At 35.2% G+C, this 20,282-nt stretch overlaps 5 protein-coding genes and 2 non-coding genes across 8 annotated transcripts; 4 read left to right on the forward strand and 3 right to left on the reverse strand.

The window, feature by feature from the left end:
* The first annotated feature begins 931 nt into the window (after nucleotides 1–931).
* Nucleotides 932–1,644, forward strand: LOC18590759 (RING-H2 finger protein ATL8-like). The gene has a single exon (XM_007016472.3). The coding sequence runs from the start codon at nucleotides 932–934 to the stop codon at nucleotides 1,562–1,564; it is 633 nt and encodes a 210-aa protein (XP_007016534.3). The 3' UTR covers nucleotides 1,565–1,644.
* A 340-nt stretch (nucleotides 1,645–1,984) lies between these two features.
* On the reverse strand, nucleotides 1,985–2,055 carry TRNAG-GCC (transfer RNA glycine (anticodon GCC)). The gene has a single exon. It is a non-coding gene; the product is annotated as a tRNA-Gly (tRNA).
* Nucleotides 2,056–2,698: 643 nt separating this feature from the next.
* Nucleotides 2,699–4,839, reverse strand: LOC18590760 (large ribosomal subunit protein uL23). The gene is made up of 4 exons (XM_007016473.3): nucleotides 4,724–4,839; nucleotides 4,589–4,629; nucleotides 3,483–3,840; nucleotides 2,699–3,010 (listed from the first exon to the last, which is right to left on the reverse strand). The coding sequence occupies exons 2-4, from the start codon at nucleotides 4,599–4,601 to the stop codon at nucleotides 2,926–2,928; spliced, it is 456 nt and encodes a 151-aa protein (XP_007016535.1). The 5' UTR covers nucleotides 4,602–4,629; nucleotides 4,724–4,839; the 3' UTR covers nucleotides 2,699–2,925.
* A 480-nt stretch (nucleotides 4,840–5,319) lies between these two features.
* On the reverse strand, nucleotides 5,320–8,623 carry RIBA3 (monofunctional riboflavin biosynthesis protein RIBA 3). The gene is made up of 7 exons (XM_007016475.3): nucleotides 8,463–8,623; nucleotides 8,038–8,362; nucleotides 7,654–7,875; nucleotides 7,202–7,527; nucleotides 6,551–6,680; nucleotides 6,152–6,448; nucleotides 5,320–5,763 (listed from the first exon to the last, which is right to left on the reverse strand). The coding sequence occupies exons 1-7, from the start codon at nucleotides 8,516–8,518 to the stop codon at nucleotides 5,497–5,499; spliced, it is 1,623 nt and encodes a 540-aa protein (XP_007016537.2). The 5' UTR covers nucleotides 8,519–8,623; the 3' UTR covers nucleotides 5,320–5,496.
* A 1,341-nt stretch (nucleotides 8,624–9,964) lies between these two features.
* Nucleotides 9,965–14,436, forward strand: LOC18590762 (UDP-N-acetylglucosamine (UAA) transporter family). Of its 2 annotated transcripts, XM_088809436.1 has the most exons (12): nucleotides 9,965–10,467; nucleotides 11,191–11,304; nucleotides 11,563–11,655; nucleotides 11,816–11,881; nucleotides 12,179–12,277; nucleotides 12,633–12,712; nucleotides 13,059–13,171; nucleotides 13,279–13,367; nucleotides 13,562–13,648; nucleotides 13,748–13,816; nucleotides 13,891–14,016; nucleotides 14,230–14,436. In XM_088809436.1, exons 1-11 carry the CDS (start codon nucleotides 10,354–10,356, stop codon nucleotides 14,005–14,007), a joined length of 1,041 nt encoding a protein of 346 aa, XP_088665562.1. In that variant the 5' UTR covers nucleotides 9,965–10,353; the 3' UTR covers nucleotides 14,008–14,016; nucleotides 14,230–14,436. The 2 variants fall into 2 exon arrangements, with proteins under 2 accessions (XP_088665562.1, XP_017981985.1); XM_018126496.2 differs by having other exon boundaries at nucleotides 9,968–10,467; nucleotides 13,891–14,436.
* A 386-nt stretch (nucleotides 14,437–14,822) lies between these two features.
* Nucleotides 14,823–14,894, forward strand: TRNAH-GUG (transfer RNA histidin (anticodon GUG)). The gene has a single exon. It is a non-coding gene; the product is annotated as a tRNA-His (tRNA).
* Nucleotides 14,895–17,272: 2,378 nt separating this feature from the next.
* LOC18590763 (glutelin type-D 1-like) lies at nucleotides 17,273–19,759 on the forward strand. The gene is made up of 3 exons (XM_018126480.2): nucleotides 17,273–17,774; nucleotides 18,632–19,352; nucleotides 19,456–19,759. Exons 1-3 carry the CDS (start codon nucleotides 17,579–17,581, stop codon nucleotides 19,607–19,609), a joined length of 1,071 nt encoding a protein of 356 aa, XP_017981969.1. The 5' UTR covers nucleotides 17,273–17,578; the 3' UTR covers nucleotides 19,610–19,759.
* The last annotated feature ends 523 nt before the right edge of the window (nucleotides 19,760–20,282 follow it).

Here is a 20,282-nt window from a genome sequence, read left to right on the forward strand (position 1 = left end):
GAAGTATACATTAAGAGGTAATGCTCCAAGATATCTCAGATAACGACACGACTTCATAACATGACTATATTTCTTTATTTTGCCTCGAGACTTGGAGCTTCTGATGTTCTCAGTAGAGTAACCAAAAAATGAAAAATGTTTGTAACTCTGCAACATTTGATATCGGCTGTTGCTTGTCAAAATTTGAAAGGGCCCATCCTGATTGGTTTGGTACTGGACTATAATCCATTGCAATTGGAAGTCAAACCCAGATGAGTAAAATGCCCATTGATGAGTTTTTTCTGTATGGCTCTCCTGAGAAAAAGAAAGCCAATTTAGAGCAAACTTCCTTGCCAAGCAAAGTTTTGGTTTTTAAGACCCCTGCAGTGTTGAAAAATGTGGTACCAAGGGAAGACATAATATAGCTTACCATAAATTATAAGGTAAGGTTACAGGAATATGTCAATCATAGTGGGTTTTTCTGTTTTTCATTTCTTTTATTATTTTTTCATTATTGAAACCTAGCAACTTCTATTACTTGAAAGAAATCAGAACTCGGGTGTATTCTTGCTATATAAGAAAAATATTGAAAGTTGCATGTGTGTTACAGAATGGAAGAATAAGCCAATATTTGGCAGCCAATGGAAGAAGTTATCCTTGATTTTGTCTCCAATCTTAAATGTCAGTATCTAACTAGCTGCTGCACTATTTGGCGGCCGATGGAATAAGGCATCTCAATATTATCACCAGTGCCTGTATGTCTTTACTCGCTCCTTTCTAGTTTTAAACGATTCCCCATTTCAGCATTCCACTGGGACCGATATTCCTAGAGGCTTTCTCAAGCAGGTTTCCGGAATTAGCCACCATAAATCCATCAAGTTAGCCTAATTCAAAGCCCTTTTTGCATACTTTGCATTTTCACATTTCATTTAACTGTATCTTTGATTATAGCATGCCTTCAACTCCTTTTCTAGCTCCATCTTCACCTGCACGACCTGGGCTGTGCAGTCCTTGGGTAATTGCCTCAATTGCTATCATTTGCATTATCTTCCTGGTGTTTAGGTATTACGGGGAACTAAAACGTCTCTGCTGTGCTTTCACTGCTGCAACATACTCTAGAAACCAGGGTCAAAGGCGACTTCTAGATGACGGCGACTTTGATCCTCCTCCTTCACAGAACCAGAGCAATGCAATGGAATCTACCGTTATACACTCTCTTCCCATCTCCCAATACAAGAAGGAAAACAAAGAAGAACCACAGCCGAGCAACACTGATTGTGCAGTTTGCTTGGGTGAGTTTGAAGAAGGAGATTTGCTAAGACATCTACCAAATTGCACACATGCGTTCCACATTTCTTGCATTGACACTTGGTTTCAGTCACACTCAAGTTGCCCACTTTGCAGATCAAGTGTTTCTGAGCTACCAATAAGGCCAGAATGTTCTGTATCTATATCTATGTTCACAATGTTGGAGACCTTACGCAGAGAAGATTTTTCGCAGGACAGGGCAGCACATTACCAAATGCTACGCTCTGAGGTCCTACGACATTCAGCACTAAGGTATGAACCAACAGGTGGTCTATAACAATTTTGAGTAGAGAACACACATGGGAAGGAGTCGTCAGATAGCTTGGCTGGTAAAGAACATTGGAATTGTACCAAGAACTCGCCTTCCCAGGGCTAAATTAAGCTGCCAGAGTGCAATGAATCAACTTATAAGAGATAAGTTGACAGCAAAAAATCTCAAAACCAAGATAATTTAGTTCCTGTAGGATAAACGGATACCATTTCTGGCGAAAGCTATCTTCAATTTTTGTAGCAATACAAACAAAAAATGTGGGGTTGAATTTTTTGTAGTAAGTCCACATGAACGCTGCAGATTCTGCAATCCAAGCACAAAACATCAAATAACCAAATTTATGGACCTTCTAACTAGTTGAACTCTCCTAGTTAATGAGATGGGATCGAATGGTTCACGGTAGTCATGAAATTATTCAAAAAGAATTGCACCAGCCGGGAATCGAACCCGGGTCTGTACCGTGGCAGGGTACTATTCTACCACTAGACCACTGGTGCGGGTTTGTGCTAGCTGGGTGCACCTTTTTAATGCTCTTCGAATAATTTTCGAATAATTTTGCCAATTGAAATGACCAATTGAGGGATCTTTCATGGGTGTCCTCTACTCAAGTTCTTGTTGATATAAGATCATTTTCCCATTAAGAAAATTAGATACAACGCCCTTCACCACCTGTGATACTTGGGTTGAAAGCAGTCCTCAATCAGCGAGAAAGTGGCTACAAAAGATTCATGCAAACCTTAAGACCGCATCAAGAGGCAAAAGGTTATATATATATATCTTGCACGTATAAACCTTAAGACCAACCTCCTGAAATGCCCAACTAATGCAAATATTCAAACTTAAATTCAAGCAACACGCCTCCAAAATGCAATCATGTTAAAGAGGTTTTTGCCTTAAAATCTTTTTAATTAGTTAGTGTCAGCTCGCTGCAACCATGAAACCATCACCACGACTGGTCGCCTTTGTTATTTTGAAGCTTGCCAATCAAACCAGAATACACATGAAAGACTGATTGATGCACCGTCACCGGGATCATAACTATTGCAGTGGCTTTGAACAAATTACTGCTGGGGGAATAAATTTCAAAATAAGTGTAATCCATCACCAGCTCTCAAGGAGATCATGTCAGAAGCAAATAGCTAACTTTCAAGCGCTGAACCATTTTCAATAAAATTTCGAAAACACGTAAATCAAAAATCACCTTTTGTTTTACGTTAAACCACAGAAGATTAACTGGCAGTAAACACAAGATTACAACTTTAACAGCTAAACTTAAATCTCCCTGCTCAAAGTCTCAAAAGAACTGTCTTTACTCTTTGCAACAAAACAAAAAATAAATGCTCAAAACAAGGTAGCCACCAACTATCTTAGATAACTCCAATTTTGTTTGCTACGTCCAAGGCATCATAATCAGGTGTCAACCTAACGTATGCCTTCTTTGTACCATCAGGCCTGTATCATCAGAAACACATACATTAAGTCCGCATAATATCATAAGCATAAAAGGAGGGTAGAAAAGAGGAATATATAGAAATGAATTGAATGCATAATCAATAAAACATTAAAACAAGGAGACAAAACATTCAAGAACACAAAGTAACCATATATACTGCTTTAGAATATTCAACACATTGTTCTAAAACAAATGGGACAGAGAATACCATATCAACACAAGGAACAAATAGTTAGAAATACAATAACATGCCTAACTAATGTCTTATTCTTTTAAAGTCCTCCACATGTAGCCTTTTAATAACAAAGGAGTTGTCCAAATGTATGTCACATATTTTGCCAGTTATCAACAAATAACCTACTGGTCTACAATCTCATGAAGAAATGATCATATCAAACAATACAACACCCTGAGCTATAAACTAAAAGCTAGTGGACAATATAATAGGTAACAAGCACAAATAAAGGTTACCTGATCAACGTGTTCACTTTCTTGGCCTGAATATCATACATCTTCTTGACAGCATCCTTTATCTTCTTCTTGTCTGCACGAATATCAACAATGAAAACCAAAGTGTTGTTGTCTTCGATCTTCTTCATCGCTGACTCAGTTGTGAGGGGAAACTTGAGAATCTGATAATGGTCAAGCTTGTTCCTTGGTGGAGCACTAATGCGTGGATACTTAGGGTTCCTATCCTTCTTCAAGGTCTTTGGCCTGTGGAATGTAACCTTTGTTCGGATCTTCTTGGCCTTCTTCTTAAAAGTTGCTCCAGATTTCACTGCTTTCGCAGCCTTCAAGGCCTGTGCCTTTGGATCTGCCTTCTTCTCAACTGCATAATATACAACAGTCGATTTAATAAATGAAAAGAAAAGCTATAAATGCCATTATTAGAATAAGTTATATCCTGGCCGAACATTATACTATGCAACTCCAATGCCATTGCAAAAACCATATCCTACAGAAATCACTTAAATAAATTCTAATGAACCCCTCTAATCAAATACTCAAATGTGGCAGCAGTTACTCATCCAACTGGATTCACAACACAGAGTAATACCAAAATAGGAATAAAATCAACAAACCACAATAACCCAAAGATACAATCCTATAAATATCGAAACAACAAAGCTAACAATGTCATCAGCAAGTTCACATAACTTCCAATGAAAACAGTTAAATCAGATATGAGAAAAATTTCCCAATCCAGCATTCAAAGTTCCATAGCTACGCAATGAACAGACAAATAAAAAGAACATAAGTTGTGCAATGAAAAGCTATGCCATTTAATTAATTATCTCCCTACAAGAACTAATCCAACAACCAGACAGACATAAGAAAAATATCAGAACTAGACTTAACAGTAGCACTAAGTTTACAAAAGCAAAAGAATGCCAGCAATCTCCAACCAGTAGAAAATAAAAATACAAATTTAAGCCCATTTCAACTCATTGCATCTATCAACAACCAAACAGAGATTAGATAAACAAATCACAGCTAGAACTAGTATTATAAAGAAAAACAAAAGAAATGGAAGCAAACTATGCAGTTGGAAATCAGTTAAAGCTCAATCCAAATACCTTTTGGAGCCATTGGTTGATGCCTCAAACCCTTCTAAACCCTAACCAGAAAAAAAAAGAATTACCGAAAATGAAGCTTAAAATCTTTTTAAAAACCGAAATGAGAAAGATAAAGAGAGAGAGACGGAAGGAAACCTGTCGATGGGGAAAAGCGGTGGAGCCGTTCTAGGGTTTGCTGGGAGAGGTGGAGAGGAAACTAGGGTTTATATACATAGGGTTTTCGAAATTACTTGTAGTGTCCAATGGGCTCTTGATGCGGGCCTGCTTATCCAATTAAAAACACTACAAATAACAGGCCTTGGTCCGTTTTATAAGGGCCAGATTAGGATACCGGGTCATTTAATTATTTTATTTAAGAAAAATGAAAGTTATTTTGAAGTTTTAATAATTAAAAATAAATAAATTATATCTATTTATGTTATTAAATTTTTATTATTTTTATTGCACTTAAATGATTTTTTTTAATCTGAACTCACGTAACTTCAAAAAATTAACAACCGTTAGATTCAATATCAATTAATATTTTCTACCCACGTAATATATGATATGATTTTATAATGTAATCATGTTAATTCATTTCATGTCAATTGTCGTACAGATACATTTAACTGTCATGTGAACACGGTCATACGTTGCGTGCACGTAATATACCAATTATTATTTTAATTTTACGATTTTTTATTAAAAATACAAATTTTAAAAATTAAGAGAAAAAAAATCCGAAAGAAAAGTTTACTCAAGTATGTATATCAGTTTCAATTATTATCAATTGCCAGGTTGGTAAAATTTTATGTAGAACAAAAACAATAACTGCTTATGTATTGGCTTTGAAAATTTTTCTTTCTATGTCATGTGTTCCAAGTGAATTCTTTCTGCTTCTGGAGCAGAGCCAAGTTGGAACAAGTGTATCAGTCTGCCTTATACTCCCCCTCAGACGATTCTTTCTTATTTACAGTTGGTTTGGTGAATTCAGCCAATGGTCCTTGCAGATCAGAACCATAAATATGACCCATCTTGGTACGCTTTGTTTCCAAGTACCTCTTGTTTTCCTCTGTAATGGGTGTCAAGACCGGCACTCTTCCAATAACAGCCAAGCCATAACCCTTGAGACCAGTGAACTTGGCCGGGTTGTTAGTCATCAGGCGCATGGTCTGAATGCCTATGTCTCTCAGAATCTGCTGTCATCGAAAGTTGAAGAAGTTAAACGTTGTTGAAGTCTAGTGGTTAGATTACAAATAGGAACATTATCAGAATGGAATGATGCAGAAAACTACTTTGACAAGGAAACTTATGGACAGTAATTTTTAGTAGGTAGATTCTGAAAATGGTTCAAAATAAAGCACTCTGAAACCATCATTTACACCTTATGATGAAGCATGATTGCTATATATTAGTCAATATGGAGGTTAAATCAACCAGGGTCTAAGAAGTTGAAGGAGATGCATGAGGGAAAATGGTCTGTCTGATTTTTTCTGCTAAATACATGGCAACTTGTCTATCCCCATTGTTTGAAACTGAGTTCTTCTATTGATGATTGAGGGGGAAGGGGGATAAATGACTGACCTGGGCACCAATACCATATTCACGAGCATCCACAGCTAAACCAAGTTCAATGTTGGCTTGAACTGTGTCATGGCCCTGATCTTGCAAATTATAGGCCCGGAGTTTGTGACCAAGGCCAATCCCTCTCCCTTCGTGACCTCGAAGGTAAACCACAACTCCTCTACCAGCTTGTTCGATTATCTGCATTGCCAAATCCAACTGGTTGCCACAATCACATCTTGCTGATCCAAAAATATCGCCTGTTAAACATTCTGAATGAACTCTTACAAGAACATCTTGTCCATTCCCTATGTCTCCCTATTTGAGGTTTGAAAAGAGAAATCAGCTTGGCAGACGTCTTTGGACAGTGTGAAGTTAATAGAAAACAACTGAACCTTGTTTTACAAGGAGCAGTTTTACCTTAACAACAGCTATATGTTCTGTTCCGTCTAACTTTGATCGATAGCAGTAAGCCTGAAATAGACCCCATTTCGTAGGCAGACGTGAAATGGCAGTTCTTTCAACCAACTTTTCCCTCTTTCTCTGGTACCTTCGTAATAACAGGCCACACTTAGTGCAACTTGAGAAGACAATGGCAAGACGACAGGCATAAAATGTCCATAGATAAAACTTTAATTTAAATATATGGAGAAAACCAAAGCAAAGGTTCAATAATGAATTGACAAGCCGAAAGAATTTGAACTGGCAAATATATTGACATAGAATATCTAAACAGTTTTTGGTAAACTTTATGCTATATATGTTTATTTGTTTACTTGATAAAATTGTATTTGAACTAACAAGTACAAACAGGAATGGGCGATTCTGTAGGATAGAATGTTGTGTAAGTCATATACTCATATATTACAAGAATATTTCTTTACAGATGACTCACTCATAGCTTTCCATGAGTGATTAGAGACATTTCTGGCAATGTCAGTGCATCAAGGGTGAATAAACAATGTCACTGAATTCCCAATTAAACCCATGGAGAGAGCCTATGTAGTTGAAACTGAAACTGCAAGTTTAACACCGACATTGTTAAAACCAAGTTCCATTCTCATTGCTTACCTGATCAGATCAGTTATCGAGATAAGTGGTATGCTGTGCTCCAAAGCCAACTTTTGCAGAAAGGGCAAAGACGCTATAGAACCGTCCTCTGGATCAACAACGGTCGAAAGAACAGAAACTGGCTGCAAACCAGTGAGCATGATCAGATCCACAGAAGCCTCAGTATGACCAGCTCTCCTTAAAACCCCACCATTCCTATACTTGAGAGGAAATATATGACCTGGCCTTCTGAAGTCATCAGGCTTTGACTCTGGAGAAGACAGAGCAAGAACAGTCTTTGCCCTATCTGAAGCCGACACTCCTGTTGATGTACCGGTTTTTGCATCCTAACAAAACATATGAAGTTACCGGAACACCTTGAATTAAATTATTATGACAAGCTTCAAATCTTAGTATGCAACAAGTTAATTCAGCGCTTACAATTTAACAATCTTAAGGCTTGCAAAACATACCACTGTGACTGTGAAAGTTGGGGCAGAAGAATCTTCATCTTCACTTTCTGGTGACATGAGAGGAAGCTTCAGCCTTTCAAGATCCTCCTCTTTCATACCTACAGAAACAATGCCTGAACCATGCTTAACCATAAAGCCCATCTGCTCTGGAGTTGCATGAGAAGCTGCCATTATGAGGTTTCCTTCGACATCCTCATTCTCATCATCTACAACAATCACAAACTAAGAAAATAATGCAGTGATGATTGTCAACACTAGTCATGTTGTACATAAAACAGTTCTATAAAAATTGGATCAAAGTAATCCATTCAATTCACATTGAAGAATTTTAATGCTGATCCAAAAGATGCAAAAGGATTAAATAGAGTGACAGTGAGTCCTAACCTTTCCTTGGCGTAATGTATTTAATGCCTGCTCAATGGAAGCGAATCCCTTCGAAGGGCAGTCAGGATCGCCCTCAGCATCACTAACGAAAAAATCAATGGTTTCAGGGGTAATTTCAGCATCCACTGTTCCAAATGGTGCTGAAGCTGACTCATCAAGTGCACCCAACAAGGATCCATTTTCAGCCCCGTTCAAGGAGTTGTCATCAAACAGGTTTCCAGCTCCAATCTCAGATACCCCTAGAGCACAGCAACTAGAATTCAACCATCTTTTTCTGTATAGCCTGATTTCTACTCCACGAGGGATACCAAAACACCTAGGAAATCTGTAACAGCACCATCATTCCATCACAAAATTCAATATGGACACAACAAAATAGATCATAGTTCACATGTGACATGTATTATTGAGATATATACATATACCTTGGGTTTAGGAAGATATGAGGGAACAAAGGGTGAGGAAACAAAGCACATTCCATGGAATGAAAGCTTCTGGGGAAAAAAAAGGGATTTGAGATAGTAGAATCTCTTCTACTTGCTTTGTCAGTGTTTTTCTTGGTCCATAATTTGCATATAACGTGCCATGGAAAGAAAAAAAGCCCACCTCTAGTTGTGGATGGTATTTCACTTGTAGCCATCCACATGATATTAATCAAAATGACATGAATGCCCCTCTAACATGACAGCATCTGGCTGGAACCAAATTCAAGCCGAACTGTCTCTTTCTTACCCCATCCAAACAGAGTAATGAGCCAAAACAATGTTCTAATCTCCTCAGCCTAACCAATCCTTTTAGTCTTGAACTTATATTCTTCTGTCACATAGTGGAGAAATCACAAAAGGGATAAACAGAATTCTTTCTAAAAGGTTAAAAGGGTGCCCCGGAGGTTTCCCCACTTTGTTTCTCCAACGACTGGATAGTGGATACTTTTGCCATCAAAAAAAGTTTGACCATGGTTGGTTGCGACTTGTCTAAAGGACTTCAAAATTACCAGTAATTTGACAATATTTATTGCTCCTCTGTCTGTGGCGTTTTCTTTTGCATCGCAACCGGCAAAAATTTGTTCTGTTGAACACAAAACGCAAAACACAAAAGTGGAGTACATTTCAAGCTAGCCAAAGACTAAAACGCCCTGCTTTGCCTTCTTTTTCCCGACAGAGATATATTAGTAACAGTTCTTTAGATTTTGACCCTTTAAGCCCGTCAAAAGGGCATTCTTCTTTGCAATAAACGTTACATGAAGCCAAATTATTGCAGCAGCAGTCTGATTTCTTTGTTTCTACTAGTAATTGCTGTAGGAACCCGACATTGTCACACACTTCTGTGGGATGCCCCTTCCCGGTTTGTTTTTTGGAGCTCGAATTGTCTAATCATTTTTCTTTTCTTTGGGGACCTTAACCTGATCTTGACATAAGTCAGGTTGTTCTCAGTCCTTTGTTTCAATGGTTTGCCATTTGACAGTGGCTCCATCTTATGGTAAAATTGGCAGGAAAAACCCACAAAGAAAAGATTGGGCATTTGCCTTATTTCCCCCCCTGCTCAAAAGTTGTTTCAAGGTCCTTTCATTTGAGCTTGAAGTTCATGAAAGTTACTTGAATTTCACATCGAGTAATCTAAATTGATTAATGAAGAAATCCCATTGATCTTAAGCAATCTTAAGTATGGAAAATTATGGTCACGTGAGTTTGATATTGAGACCTGAAAGCAGCAGAGTTTGACAAATAACCCGTGAAACCATAGCCAGTCTCCATAAGGAATTGACCTTTAGGGTCATCTTCATTTAAAGTTTGAAGCTGTAGTTTCTCCAGGCCATAAATAGCCAACAAACCAAATTGAGTTGACTCATTCTCTCCGTTCTTGACCCAGAAAAATAAAATAAAAAAATAAATAAACAGACGGTAGAATCTCACGCGCTCGCTCTTCTTGCGTTAAAGCCCATTTCTCGGCGACTGACGTGGCAAACCCTTTTAAACCCTCTCGACCGCCCGACCGTACAATCCATTCAAAAAGCCAAAAGCTTTTATGGCCCAAGGAGAGAGACGGCAGCTGGAACTCGCCGGCTTAAAACGACGCTAACTCTGATCTCCCCAAAGCTTAAAAACGACAACTTTTTGTTTTCTCAGTCCCAAGCTTCCGCTTCTTCCTCTTCTTTTTAAAGACCCTCCCTTCCACCACGTATCCCGGCGAAAAAATGTCCTCTCTTTGATCCCCTTCCGTACATCGATTTTCTCTTCGCCTTCCAAAGCTTTTTTTATTTTGAAAAAAATAATTTTTATTAAATTAAAATTGGTTTGATTTAGTGCTGAATGGGCCATGGCCGAACAATTGCCGACGACGAATGGGGTGAAGGAGAACAACAAACTATGGAAAGGGATTTTTGCTGTCAGTGGAATCATGATTACTCTTGTTATTTATGGAATTTTACAGGTTCGTCTTTTCTAATTTTTCTTTTTAAAATTTCGTCTCTATTTCTTTATTTTTGGATTCTTGTCTTTATATTCATAGGATTTCTGTTGTTATTTTTTAGTTGCATCATTTGTATTTAAAAAGAATTTCAAAAGATTGAAATGTTGGGTTTATTTTGTAATTTCTATGTCTGTTTTCAATGTAAACTGCTTATATAAAGAAAGTTTTGATTTTAATATCTTTATCTAAAGCTTCTAGAACGATTGATTTAGTAAAATATGCAAGCCCAAATCTTTATTTGTAATAAGTTCTGATGGAGGATTTTAATACCTTTTTGGTTGGAAACTTGGAATATGCAAAAGAAAAAATGTAAAGAGGGAATTTTAACTGTGGTGATGGATATATCACAATGATTCTTATATTTTTCATCATAATCTAGGAAGATGTAAGTTCATTTTCTTATTTTGATAAGTACGTCCATGCTAGAATTGAAGATTGGAGTATTAATTCCAGCTCCAAGCAGGTTGATCTTTCTTGTTAAAGGGGTGTCGAAAACAGAAACTAAGAAATGTAGACAATGGCAGTTATGTCAATAATGTCTTACTTCGTTAATATTGCAGAAACATGGTTATATATTAACAGCAGCATGATCATGTTTAGTGCATATCGTTATCATCTATAAAACGGTAGTGTTGCCTGTGTTCTTTTGTTCCAAGGTCTTAATTGACGTTAACTTTCATGCAGGAAAAGATCATGAGAGTTCCATATGGGGTGAACAAGGAATATTTTAAGTACTCACTGTTTCTTGTTTTCTGCAACCGCATCACAACATCAGCTGTCTCTGCTGGTTCTTTACTGGTATGTAACTGTTATTGACAAGTTGCTGCATATGTATTTACTACTGTTGTATTTTTTTATTTGTGATTGGCATTAAGGGGAGAAAGAAAAGGTTTATAGAGATCATAAGAGGGTCACACACTCTGCATCTGAAATTTTGGCTTAATGTTAAGAGTGGCATGCCTTGTGACCGTACAGTAAAGCTACAAGATGAATCTCACACAGAAGATGGCAAGATGTGCTGATATATTTTCATTTGCTTTTATTTTCTCTTTCTAGGCAAGTAGGAAAGCCTTGGATCCTGTTGCTCCAGTCTATAAGTACTGCCTCATATCAGTATCAAACATCCTAACCACAACATGTCAGTATGAGGTAAAGCGTTCTTCTTATATCAGCATTATTATGATGATGTTGCTCTCCACAAAAACTCTAATCTGCAGACAGTATTTTTTATTGAACATATATTTGCTTTAATAAGCACCTCTAGATGCAGTTATGGTATAATTTTAATGACAACACTTGCGTGTTCTAGGCCCTCAAGTATGTCAGCTTTCCAGTTCAGACTCTTGCTAAGTGTGCCAAAATGATACCTGTTATGGTAAGTTAGTTTTGCATGCCTAATTATGAAGGTTTATGCATACAATTTATCCAAATGGTTGTGTAAGTTTTTGGGCTAAAAGTCATTGCAAACATCCTTGCTTCCTAATTTTATGTTGTATGTCTTATATCCTTCCATGAAATATGATGTTGCTCATTGTCTGAGGATGATTTTTTCAATTTCATCCAATGGATGCTTAATGCTAGTTCATCCCTTTCCCCCCTGCCCCCATATTTCTTATTATCACTTTCAAGTGGCAAAGTTTTCTGACTTCTTTTCTACTTTTGTTTCATACAGATTTGGGGTACTTTCATCATGCAGAAGACATATAAGGGTTTTGACTATTTGGTGGCTTTTCTGGTGACCCTAGGTTGTTCAATATTTATACTATTTCCGGTAAAATTCTGGTCTTTGTCTGCATCACTAATTCCGATTTCATTATTTTCCTTGTGGTCATTTATGCCTTGGATGCTTTGATGATTCTCAGCATGTCTTCATTTCCATGTACATGATTTGTTTGGTTTATATAAGAGCTTTATTGGTGGATGGAAGGAGAATAGATATATAAAATCGTGAGGCATTGAACCATGGTATTATAAATAGATATTGGTTTAGCTGCTTTATCTGATGGTTGCTGTAATACATGATTCATTCTATACATGATGGTTTCTTGTTATTTTTAGTGCAGATTAGCTGCTTTAGATTGTGCTATAACTCTAATATTTTTAAACTAATTCTGCTTTCACCGTAGGCAGGAACTGACATTAGTCCTTACAGCAAAGGAAGAGAAAATACTGTTTGGGGCGTTTCCCTGATGCTCGGTTATCTTGGGTATCAATCTGAAACTTATTCCTCTCACCATAAAGGATATTTTGTATTTGTTCATCCTTTCTGTAATTGGATATTCAAAATATAAAATCATGTAAGTACAATGGTAGGTCTAAACTCTCAATTGCTTATTAATTGATGATATCCGTTATTGTTCAAAAAAAAAATCGATGATATCTGTAACATTGATTTGACTTATATTAGTCAATAATGGCTCCTTCATACAAGGCTACTTTCGACTGAAGTATTTCTTTAGTCTCAATCCAACTAGCATTGCAATTCTGAATGCTTTCAGCTTTCAGGGGAAAAGGTTTTTGATGCATTAGATGCTTATTTCTTTGTTTCATAGGTTTGATGGCTTTACAAGCACATTCCAAGATAAATTATTCAAAGGCTATGATATGGAAATACACAATCAAATATTCTACACAACATTGTGTTCTTGTGTTCTCAGCTTGACAGGTAAAATTCCTTCTCATACTCTATTTTCGGAAGGATCCTCTGTTTTACCTTTAGGTTTGGTTTGTTTGCTTTTGCTGATTGTGTAAACTTTTTTCTGTTTGGTTTAGGTCTTATATTACAGGGACATTTGCTTCCAGCTATAGATTTTGTTTATCGTCACAATGATTGTTTCTTTGATATTGCATTACTTTCCACTGTAAGTGATATTTTGCTGTCCTGTTGTAAGTTTAATAGCCTCAAACAGACAATGGAATCTGCAGTTGTGCTCTTCGGTTTTTTTTTTTTTTTTTAATTTAGTTTTGAGTCCTATATGTCAAGTGTTATTTTCTCCATCTTATAGAGAAACACATAATGTGGGACTCTGAATTTGTAAGGGATTATTTCTTATAGGTAGCAACAGCCAGTCAATTCTTCATTTCTTACACAATTCGTACATTTGGCGCCCTCACATTTGCTGCCATAATGACCACGAGACAGGTATAGTCAAAGTTTCTACAACAAGTTTAATCTTTCATTTCCACCTAAAGCTACATTTTTTATTAATGGTGATTCCTCCGATTCTGTTTGTTGTTCAAGCTGGCGAGCATCATGCTGTCATGTGTGTGGTTTGTCCATCCCCTTAGTTGGGAACAGTGGATTGGGGCGGTAAGTCTTCACTGCAATTGTTCAACATCTTGTTGATTTCCAAAGCCTGATGATATATCTGATTCCTTGATCAGGTCATTGTCTTTGGCTCCTTGTATGCGAAAAGCTTCTTGAAAAAAGCATCACCAAAGCCCCCTCCTCCGCCACGAACACTGAATGGAGCTTCTAGTCCTTTGAAAGGGAACCCCTGATATCTACAGGTCAAATTTTGCACCAGTTGCTGCATCTAATTTCATTGTGATAAAGAGTTTGTCTGTGTTAAAGCTGCATAATACGAAGCTTGTCAGCAAAGACTCAGGGTCGAACAATTTCATGAAATCCAAGCAGCACCTGAGCTGCAGCTTCATAGCTGATGGAATTGAAATTTTGGAAAAACAAAAAAATTAAAATAGTGACACTACATTCTTCTGCAGGGATATGAATGATGAACAACACGTCAACTAAAGTACAGAAATGCTCTTTGTCCATCCTGCACCCTTTTCTTTTCTTCTGTGTTTTGTTTTACTAAAAGGAATTAGATGTATATGCAACTGCTCAAGCATATGATTGTAGGTCTTTCTGTCCAAATTTGAAATAGAAAAAGAATTGAAGAAAATTATTAAAGTGGATTGATTTGGTCAGGTTGCCTTTCATTGAAGTCTCTTAATTTGCATTATATCCAATTCAAGTTTGAACAAAGGGGGAGGGAAGAAAAGGCCAAAAGAAGAGTAATGAAGGTCATCATTTTAGTTGGTTGAAAAGTCATAATACAATGTTATGAACAATTTGTTCTTAATTTATTGCCTCTCTTTTATACACAAATTCCCACCCAACTTATAGATCAAATATGAAATTAGAAAAACATAAGGTCAATTCTAAATGATATGAATTCCATTTTCACTTGTTTCTAAAGCTATCAAATTCTATGATCAACGACCAAGGAGAAAGGAGTCATTTTCACGTGTTGACGTTGAATTCAACCTGTCATAGAATGGTACTTAGTTGGAGGAAGCCCACATTTGGGGAAGTGGCTGTAGTTTAGTGGTAAGAATTCTACGTTGTGGCCGTAGAGACCTGGGCTCGAATCCCAGCAGCCACATTTCCTCTTTTTTCCCCTTATTTTTTATGAACAAAGCTGTGTCACATGGATCAAATAGTAAAAGTTCAAAGACCTTTTACTTTTCTCATGGTTTTTCTCAAATAGTAAAAAACTTCTTTCCTATTGTTCATTTTTTAAAATTTAATTTATTTTTTATAAATTTATTTTAATTTATTAATTTCAATTTTATTTATAATATACATAAAAATTGATTTTAATCAAGTATTTAACGAATATATTTATTTAATGAATAGTGTCAAAGATATTCAACTAATAATTTAAAATTTAATCAGATATTTATAACGTTCGGACATAATACCTCAAAAATAATGAATATTATACCATTGACTAAATTCTCAAAACTGATGATGAGGATATTAGATTTTTTTATTTAATTTTTATTTCATCATTTTAATAATGTATAATTTTACAAACTAGAACCAAATTCAAATAATCAAAATTCATTTATCATGAGAATACATGGGGTGTCTTATTTTAAAACTTAACCAACAAAGAAAAATAAAATACTACTAAAATAGGATAAAAATGATAAAATTGAAAATGACAGCCAATCTTTCTTTAAATATCTCTTATAACCAAGTAACAATTCCTTTTTTTTTTTTCTGTTTTTGGCCCAAGTAACTTAAAACTTTAAGAGGTTGAAAATTCAAACATATAATATTTTTTTGGGTACGTTGCTATTTATCTTATATTATTATTATTATTTAACAAAACCAAGATTTGAATTGCTCATTTAATAATTTTGAAATGGACTCAAATTTATTTGTCAACATAATCCAAGGATAATTAGAAATATAATTTTTGCGTAGCTCACAAATAATGTGTGTGTATATATATAAACATTCAAACGTAGTAGACACCTCAATTTGTCTGAGGTGTTTATTGAATTTCAAAAATATAAAAAATAAAAAATAAAAAATAACAAAAAAGAAGAGAGATAAACATGAAGAAGGTAAAATAGATTTACACAAATCCTAATTCTATATGAACTTGAAAATCTAAAAAAAAAAATTAAGTTAGATTGAAAATTAAAAAGGACATTAAGTTAAATTGAATCAAAACTCAAAATTTATTTATTTGTCAACATAATCCAAGGATAACTAGAAATATAATTTTTGCGTAGCTCACAAATAGTGTATATATATAAACATTTAAACATAGCAGACACATCAATTTGTTTGAAGTGTTTATTGAATTTTAAAAATATAAAAAAATAAAAATTAAGAAAATAACCAAAAAAAGAGAGATAAACATGAAAAAGGTAAAATAGATTTACACAAATCCTAATTCTATATGAACTTGAAAATCTAAAAAAAAAATTAAGTTAGATTGAAAATTAAAAAGGATATTAAGTTAAATTGAATCAAAACTCAAAAAACCAATTTAAGAAAAAATAAAACACATGGGCTATAAATATACCCAAGAAGAGAGAGCAGTGAAAATAATTCTTGAGTTCTTTGGATTTTGGATTTTGGCTTTCAATTTTTTCTAAATCTAGGAGAAACGCCGCGTTTGGTATTTAGGTCTGCAAACCGGGTGAGTTTTCTTTTATTTTTTTATATTGAAAATAGTTTAATTGATTTTATTTTCTTTTATATTGAAATTAGTTTAATTGATATTTAGTGTTGATTAAAGTGTTTTTATAATTTAATAACTTTTGAATTAATTTTTTTAATTTTGATTTTGATTTTTAATTTTTGTCATTTAAAAATTAAGAATTTGCATAAATAAATTTATGAAAATTATCCTATAATAAATCTAAATAGTCCAAAATTATGTCAAAAGAGTTTGGAACAAAAAATAATAAAAAAATAAGTAAAGGATATAAAATTGAATATTGAACTAGCACCAGTTAAGGTATTGTGAAAGTGCTAATACTTAAATAAAATTTATTAAAAAAATAGATTCGCTTAGGTGTTGAAGTACTAATTAGGGTGAAAAAATAGACTTATATGTAAAATTGAATATGAAACTAGTACTAAAACTTACATGTAAAATTGAATATGGAACTAGTATTAATTAAGACGTTGTGAAGGTACTAATACCTAAACAAAACTCATTAGAAAAAATAAATTCACAATTAAATCGAACTTTTAGGTTTCAAGACTCATTAATTTATTATTAAGATAGGAACATTGGATTCATTGATAGTGTATAAAATTTATATGTGGGTAAGATTTCAAATATAAATTCTAGATTAATTTACTGATTATTTACTTCAGAGTTTAAAAATCATAAAAAGATTATCTAATTTGCTTATTACAAAAAAGAAAGAATCTCACCTAATAGTAATTAGTTTCGATCCAATCTCTTAATTAACTTCATCCCTAACGTGTCAAATTTACATTAACAGGCATTGAAAAAGTTTCCTTTTTTTTGCTCCATCAAACTTTATACCATGAATAAGAATCCCACTAAGAAACAACGAAAATCTTCAACGTAATCACAATTAATTTCCATTAATTGGATATCCTAATTCAGAATCCCTTTCTGTTGCTAATCCTTATCTGTATATCATCATGTGACCCTTGGACTGCTATAAATACTCTGTATCACTCCCTCAGTGTCACACTCCAGAAAATCAGTAGTAGATTGATAATTGTAGAATTTCATTTGATTCTGGGATTTGGGTTGTTTTTACTGACGCAAGAAAAGGGAAGAAGATGGATATTGATCTTACTCCAAAGTTGGCCAAGAAAGTGTACGGTGAAAATGGTGGTAGCTACCATGCTTGGTGCCCTGATGAACTCCCTATGTTGCGGCAAGGCAACATCGGTGCAGCCAAGTTGGCGCTTGAAAAGGATGGCTTTGCCCTTCCTCGTTACTCTGATTCTTCCAAGGTTGCTTATGTTCTTCAAGGTGATATCTTTGCAAATCTGTCTCTTTTTTTTTGTTTATGTTTCTGGGTTTTTGTCTGACTCTATGTTCCCGTAACTTTTTCTGGTTAGGGTGTCTGCTTTATCTGTAATCTGTTTTTCTTTTAATTTTTGTTGACTTATGATATATGATCAGAGGTAGGATATGATCAAAATATGTTTTTTTTTTTGTTTATGTTGTTCAGTGTATATGATTTGAATTTTGTATGGATTCATTTGCTGTTTTATTTGTGGGGAAGTGAAAAGAAAGGAGTCGGTTTTGTGTAGGAATGGTTTTTGGGGTATGGAGTTTACCGGAATACTTGATTTTCTTTATTCTTGATGTTTGATGTCCTCGGATGTGGTTTTCCCGTATGGAATCTGCTCTGTGTTTTTATTCTTTGTTCTTTTTTGTGTTGCTTTTATTTGGTAGGGAAAAGACAACTTAATATATTTTTGGAATATTGGTTATACATCAAATCAATCCTTGCTTGTGAAAGGGCCAAGAATGATTTATTTAAGTCCACAAGTCCTTCATTTTTTCATTTTTCTTATTGTTTTGTTGAGGAACCGACTGTTTTACATCGACAAATCTTTGTTTAATGGGTTTCCACATCAGTAATCACTGAGAATGGCACAGGCTGTGGTTTTTTTCCCAAAATTGTAGTTTTGATCTAATTGAAATACCAATAGGCAATATATCAGAATCGAAGGGCTATTTTGTAAAATTATAGTACTATCATATTTTGTTTCTGCAAGCAATTCATAGTCTTTGTTTCTGTAATCGAAATATCGCAATCCATCTCCATCTGTATGTTTGATCTCTTCACTGACTTAGCTCCTTGGTATGACTTTATGTAGGAGCTGGTGTTGGTGGAATTGTCCTTCCTGAATCAGAAGAGAAAGTGATTGCAATTAAGAAGGGTGATGCTATTGCTCTTCCTTTTGGTGTTATTACCTGGTGGTATAACAAGGAGGACACTGACTTGGTGGTGCTCTTTCTGGGCGATACCTCAAAAGGCCACAAAGCTGGTCAGTTTACTGATTTCTTTTTGACGGGCACCAACGGCATCTTCACTGGCTTCACAACTGAGTTTGTGAAACGAGCATGGGATGTGGATGATGACACCGTCAAGGCCCTCCTCGGGAAGCAAACAGGCAAAGGCATTGTCAAGCTTGATGCCAATGTCAAGATGCCTGAGCCCAAGCCAGAACACCGACAAGGATTGGCGTTGAACTGTGAGGAGGCGCCATTAGATACGGATATTAAGAATGCTGGCAACGTGGTGGTGTTGAATACTAGAAATCTTCCTTTGGTCGGTCAGGTTGGGCTTGGTGCTGATCTTGTCAGGTTGGAAGGAAACGCAATGTGCTCCCCTGGTTTTTCCTGTGATTCAGCACTGCAGGTGACTTACATTGTTAAGGGCAGTGGCCGTCTCCAGGTTGTCGGCGTTGATGGCAAAAGGGTCCTGGAAACCGTTGTGAAGGCCGGCAATCTGTTGATTGTACCAAGGTTCTTTGTCGTTTCAAAGATTGCTGATCCAGATGGTTTGTCATGGTTCTCCATCATCACTACTCCCAAGTAAATCAATTCTTTCCTGACCCAGGCTTCAACTTTCAATTCTCTAACATTCAACTGTTGTCTAATTCTGATATATTTCTTCTTCTTTTTCTATGTTTCCCAGCCCTGTATTCACCCATTTGGCTGGAAGCATTGGGACTTGGAAGGCTCTATCTCCTGAAGTGCTTAGGGCATCTTTCAACATTCCTGATGAGACAGAGAAGCTTTTCCGCTCCAAGAGAACCTCGGATGCCATCTTCTTTCCCCCGCCAAAATGAAGAAACAAAGCTTCCTTTTAAGCTACTAGAACTAGGATGGGGAATTCCAATAAATGTGATTCTGAACTGGATTTTTCCTTATGTCAGTGGATGATGTGATATCAAACATGGTTTAATTTTTCACATATGAGTTAATAGTTTACCCCTTCCCGCAACTATTGTTATATATATATTGTTTCGACAATATGAAAAATTGGAAAAAAAAAATTACATTCAAGTCATATTGTCTTTTTTTTTTTTTTTGCTTTCAAAATTGAAAGTGAAGCAATTTTTTTTCTTCTTGCTATAAAATAGAACAAAATTGTAGAACCAAACAAAAAAAAAAAAGAAAAAAATTAAAAGAAGTAAATCATAATTTGCTTAAAAATAAATTAATGGGTAATAGAATAGTCTTAACAAAAGTGCGATAAATTGTACTTAAGCCCTTTTCAATTAGTATCTTGTGGATAACTTCTATTTCCATTTAAGCTAAGTTGTAAATTTTGTTGAATGAAATTATCAAGATACATTGGATTCAAAATTCCCCTATTTATTTGGCAATTGGATAGTGGGATTTACCTATAAATTTGATACAAGTTCATTTGGACTCTTTGTTAACTATAGAGAAGATTGCTAGTTAGGTAATAATCTTGATTCAAATGGTCATCTTTATTGTGAATCATTGCGTAGATTC

The sequence above is a fragment of the Theobroma cacao genome, chromosome 9 (genome assembly GCF_053813885.1).
Source record: "Theobroma cacao isolate CCN51 chromosome 9, ASM5381388v1, whole genome shotgun sequence".
Lineage (NCBI taxonomy): Eukaryota > Viridiplantae > Streptophyta > Magnoliopsida > Malvales > Malvaceae > Theobroma > Theobroma cacao.

What these genes read in the sequence shown, in the direction of transcription:
- RIBA3 (XM_007016475.3), bottom strand. Translation starts at nt 8,518, where the DNA reads ATGGAATGTGCTTTGTTTCCTCACCCTTTGTTCCCTCATATCTTCCTA. An exon ending in ATACATTACGCCAAGGAAAG is followed by an intron (nt 7,876 to 8,037) that starts GTTAGGACTCAC and finishes TTATTTTCTTAG; the next exon opens with TTTGTGATTGTTGTAGATGA. An exon ending in AATATGGTATTGGTGCCCAG is followed by an intron (nt 5,764 to 6,151) that starts GTCAGTCATTTA and finishes CGATGACAGCAG; the next exon opens with ATTCTGAGAGACATAGGCAT.
- LOC18590763 (XM_018126480.2), top strand. Translation starts at nt 17,579, where the DNA reads ATGGATATTGATCTTACTCCAAAGTTGGCCAAGAAAGTGTACGGTGAA. An exon ending in GGTTGCTTATGTTCTTCAAG is followed by an intron (nt 17,775 to 18,631) that starts GTGATATCTTTG and finishes GACTTTATGTAG; the next exon opens with GAGCTGGTGTTGGTGGAATT. An exon ending in TCCATCATCACTACTCCCAA is followed by an intron (nt 19,353 to 19,455) that starts GTAAATCAATTC and finishes TATGTTTCCCAG; the next exon opens with CCCTGTATTCACCCATTTGG.
- LOC18590760 (XM_007016473.3), bottom strand. An exon ending in AAAGTGAACACGTTGATCAG is followed by an intron (nt 3,011 to 3,482) that starts GTAACCTTTATT and finishes CTGATGATACAG; the next exon opens with GCCTGATGGTACAAAGAAGG.
- LOC18590762 (XM_088809436.1), top strand. Translation starts at nt 10,354, where the DNA reads ATGGCCGAACAATTGCCGACGACGAATGGGGTGAAGGAGAACAACAAA. An exon ending in TTATTTATGGAATTTTACAG is followed by an intron (nt 10,468 to 11,190) that starts GTTCGTCTTTTC and finishes ACTTTCATGCAG; the next exon opens with GAAAAGATCATGAGAGTTCC. An exon ending in CCAAAATGATACCTGTTATG is followed by an intron (nt 11,882 to 12,178) that starts GTAAGTTAGTTT and finishes TGTTTCATACAG; the next exon opens with ATTTGGGGTACTTTCATCAT.
- LOC18590759 (XM_007016472.3), top strand. Translation starts at nt 932, where the DNA reads ATGCCTTCAACTCCTTTTCTAGCTCCATCTTCACCTGCACGACCTGGG.